Source organism: Pteropus vampyrus, unplaced genomic scaffold, assembly GCF_000151845.1.
Source record: "Pteropus vampyrus isolate Shadow unplaced genomic scaffold, Pvam_2.0 Scaffold138, whole genome shotgun sequence".
In the NCBI taxonomy this organism is placed as follows: domain Eukaryota; kingdom Metazoa; phylum Chordata; class Mammalia; order Chiroptera; family Pteropodidae; genus Pteropus; species Pteropus vampyrus.
The window spans coordinates 1,747,609-1,750,975 of record NW_011888919.1 but is presented as its reverse complement, the minus strand read 5'-3'; the positions used below and the strand labels follow the sequence as shown (position 1 = coordinate 1,750,975).

Below are 3,367 nucleotides of genomic sequence, written 5' to 3'. Positions count from 1 at the left end.
GAGATCCTGGCCCAGCCCGTGGTCATGGCCAACAGCACAGAGCTGGTGGAGCGCCGAGACACCCTGCGCCTGATATGCAGCAGCCCCAGTCCCGCTGAGGTCCGCTGGTTTTTCAACGGCGAGGCCCTGCCCATCGCCATCCGCCTCGGCCTGTCCCCCGATGGCCGGGTGCTGACCCGGCATGGCATCCGCAGGGAGGAGGCCGGAGCCTACCAGTGTGAGATCTGGAACCCGGTCAGTGTCAGCCGCAGCGAGCCCATCGACCTGACGGTGTACTGTGAGTCCTCCTGGCCCCAGAGACACCCAGTGCCCAAACCTAGACGGGGAAACTGAGGCCAAGAGAGGGTGCCCTAGGGCGTGCAGTGTATCAGCAGGTGAGCTGGAGTTAAGAACCGAAGAGCCCTCGTAAAACGCACTTGGCCCATCTCCTAAGGACCGAAGACGCTTTTGAAATTGAATAATTCTCCACTTTGAAGCAATACCCCCAGGGAAGGGACACAGGAGTGGCTGCTTTTGAAAGGGAGGTGGGATGTAAGTGGTGAAACGGGAGGGGTGAGAAAATGGAAACGCTACCAAAGCACGGAGGGAGCCGTTGCCGGGGGCAGCCGATCCCCGTCGCGCCCCGCGATGCAGAGTCTGAGGAAATAAGTCACGGAGGGGGGCCGGTGACACAGACAAACTTAGAGCCTCGAATCCTACAACTGGAAATTCCAGATTTAAAAAGCACTGAATTCTAGATTCTGAGGATCCTAGAAACTCTAGAAGCAGAGATTCTTAGATCTGATTCTAAAATCTTAGAATCAGCCACCCAATCCTAGAAGCTTAGAACCGTAGTAGATTCCTAGAGTCTTAGAATCTTAGAACCTAAAACGTAGCTCTCGGAGCCTTAGAATTCCAGACTTAGAGTGGCTTATCCGAAACCAATCGTTTAGACTTCTTCTACTTATTTTTCTACTAGAGCCATAGATTTCAAAATTATCTTGAAATTTCGTCTGGCTCAACACCCTCTTTTTGCAGAAGAGAAACCGAGATCCCAAGAGAGAGAGGGAAAGGGATTCTCAAAATCCTAGAGCAAATTAGAGATCCATGTGGAATTCGAAAAGGCCACAGTTCTTTTTCCCTCCACTAGGCCCAGAGACTCCCCAGGGGCCCAGCCTGGTGGAAAGAAAGCCAAGGGTGCCCACCTCGCCTCCCCTCTCCCTCTCCTGCCCCCCGTTTCTCTCCCTCCTGCCCCCACAGTCGGCCCAGAACGCGTGGCCATCCTCCAGGATTCTACCACCCGCACAGGCTGCACCATCAAAGTCGACTTCAACACGTCGCTCACCCTGTGGTGCGCGTCCCGCTCCTGCCCGGAGCCCGAGTACGTGTGGGCCTTCAATGGGCGGGCCCTAAAGGACGGTCAAGACCACATCAACATCAGCAGCATGACGGCGGCCCAGGAGGGCACGTACACGTGCATCGCTAAGAACCCCAAGACCCTGCTCTCCGGATCGGCCTCGGTGGTGGTCAAGCTCTCTGGTGAGTCGCCCCCAGCCTGACCGCCCCTCCCCCCGGACGGACGCCCGGTTGGACTGTGAAGGTGTGTGGCTGCTGCACCAACCACTTAGGCCACCGTTTGCCCAGCAAAGGCCTGAAAAGGAAGAGATTCTCAACCCATTTGTTGGCCAAGTGACAAAGTGGCATGTCAGGTGGGTCCCTTTTCATCCAGGTGACTAAAGGAGACAAGTCCACACCTTGTCACCTGGAAAACAAATGACAAATCTGACTCTCTTCCTTGAGGGGTGGCACAGTGAGAAATGGACCACATGGCGTGGCGATAGAGTCGGAACACATCTGAATGTCCCTTTATCTGGGAACCCCTGTTCCAAATGCAGTCACCAGCTACTTAGGGGCTCGACCCCACTCCCTGCCACACAAACAGCTGAATTTCTGGGTAGCTGACTAGATTACCCAGTCATCGGGCCCAGATGACAGCGTGCACCTGCACACGCACACATGCGCACGCACGCGCGTGAGCACACACGGAAAACCACAGCCAGTTGTTGGCAAGTGGAAGACGCAGCTGGGGAGGCATTGTCTCATCTCTGTCCTTGAACGACCGAGGGGCGGGAGGTAGCACACTAACAGCTGGTGTTTTCAGAGCCATCAGAATCCTCAGGGGACATTTTCTCATCCCCTGGGAGATGGTGGCTTTGAACATTAGGGGCTGATGAATTCTGCCTTGGTTCTTTCCCAAGTGGCCACCACCCCCTGGGGACAGTGGGGACAGTCCTTTCCTTCCTCCCTTCCCCTCACCCCCCACTAACAGGCTGGGTCTCATCCAAAGGGTGGATCCTCTTACACCCAAAGCAGAAATGACATCCCCAGAGGTAAGTGCACCTCCTGCCCCACCCCACCTGGGGCCCCAGCAGCTGGTATTGGCAGGAGACAGCGGGGTAGACCGGACGACCTCAGGTGTGGCCCCAAGCCCTGCCCGTGCAAGCCGAGATGGGGGGTCGTACACAGGGCATGCAGGTATTCTCAGGGCATGTGTACAGTGCCCCCGATGGCATCCTGAACTGTCAGCAGCCTTGTGGCAGGAGCCAGGGAAGAGACAGAGGAAAGGGAGACACCACCCCTCCCCCGGCTGATCTGATGAAGGAGACATGGCCTCTGCCCTTAAAGATACGGTCCTGGGGGACAGGGAAGCACATGCTCCTTATTCGGAGAGAAGAGGCAGTGCCTCATACTCTGTAGATTTCTCAGCGGTGATGGAGGAGACACAGCACCCACCCCCAGTGAGCTTCCGATTAGACGGAGGAGACACAGTCCATACCTGGGGAGATTTTCTACTCTGATGGAGGAGACGTGGTCTTGAGGAGACATGGCCTCTTTTATTAGTATTATTATTTTTTAATTTTTTTAGAATTCCTAGCCTGATGGGGAGACACAGTTCCCACCTTTGGGGTACTCCCGGTCTGATGGGGGAGTATGGGCCTCCCATTTTCTAGGAATTTCCAGTATGATGGGATAGACGTGCCTCCATTCTGGGGTCCCCGGCCTGACTGGAAAGACCCAACCCAATAATCTGAAATTTTCAATCTGGTGAAAGCGAGGTGGCCTCCCACACTCGGGAAACTTTCAACCCAATGGGAAACTGTAGCCCCCACATTCTGAGGTCTCTCAGTCTGAAAGAAGAGACACACCCTGGGGTACATGACTCCCAGCTATCTGACGGGGGAGACACGGTCCCCCATATTGTAGAATTTCCAATCTGATGGAGGAGACACAGCCCGACTCGCTAGGGTCCCGCGGTTTAATGGGAGAGGCAGCCCCGCCCCCAGCGCCTGAAATTTCCTAGTCTAAGCGGGGAGAGATGGCACCCACC

At 55.6% G+C, this 3,367-nt stretch overlaps 1 protein-coding gene across 1 annotated transcript in view; it reads left to right on the top strand.

The window, feature by feature from the left end:
* The window catches only part of CEACAM16 (carcinoembryonic antigen related cell adhesion molecule 16), a 4,807-nt gene extending 3,269 nt beyond the window's left edge, over positions 1–1,538 (top strand). Inside the window, exons 3-4 of the mRNA XM_011368093.2 lie at positions 1–277; positions 1,240–1,538. Of these exons, the coding sequence (XP_011366395.1) occupies positions 1–277; positions 1,240–1,538 (576 nt within the window). The remainder of the gene's footprint in view (positions 278–1,239) is intronic.
* The last annotated feature ends 1,829 nt before the right edge of the window (positions 1,539–3,367 follow it).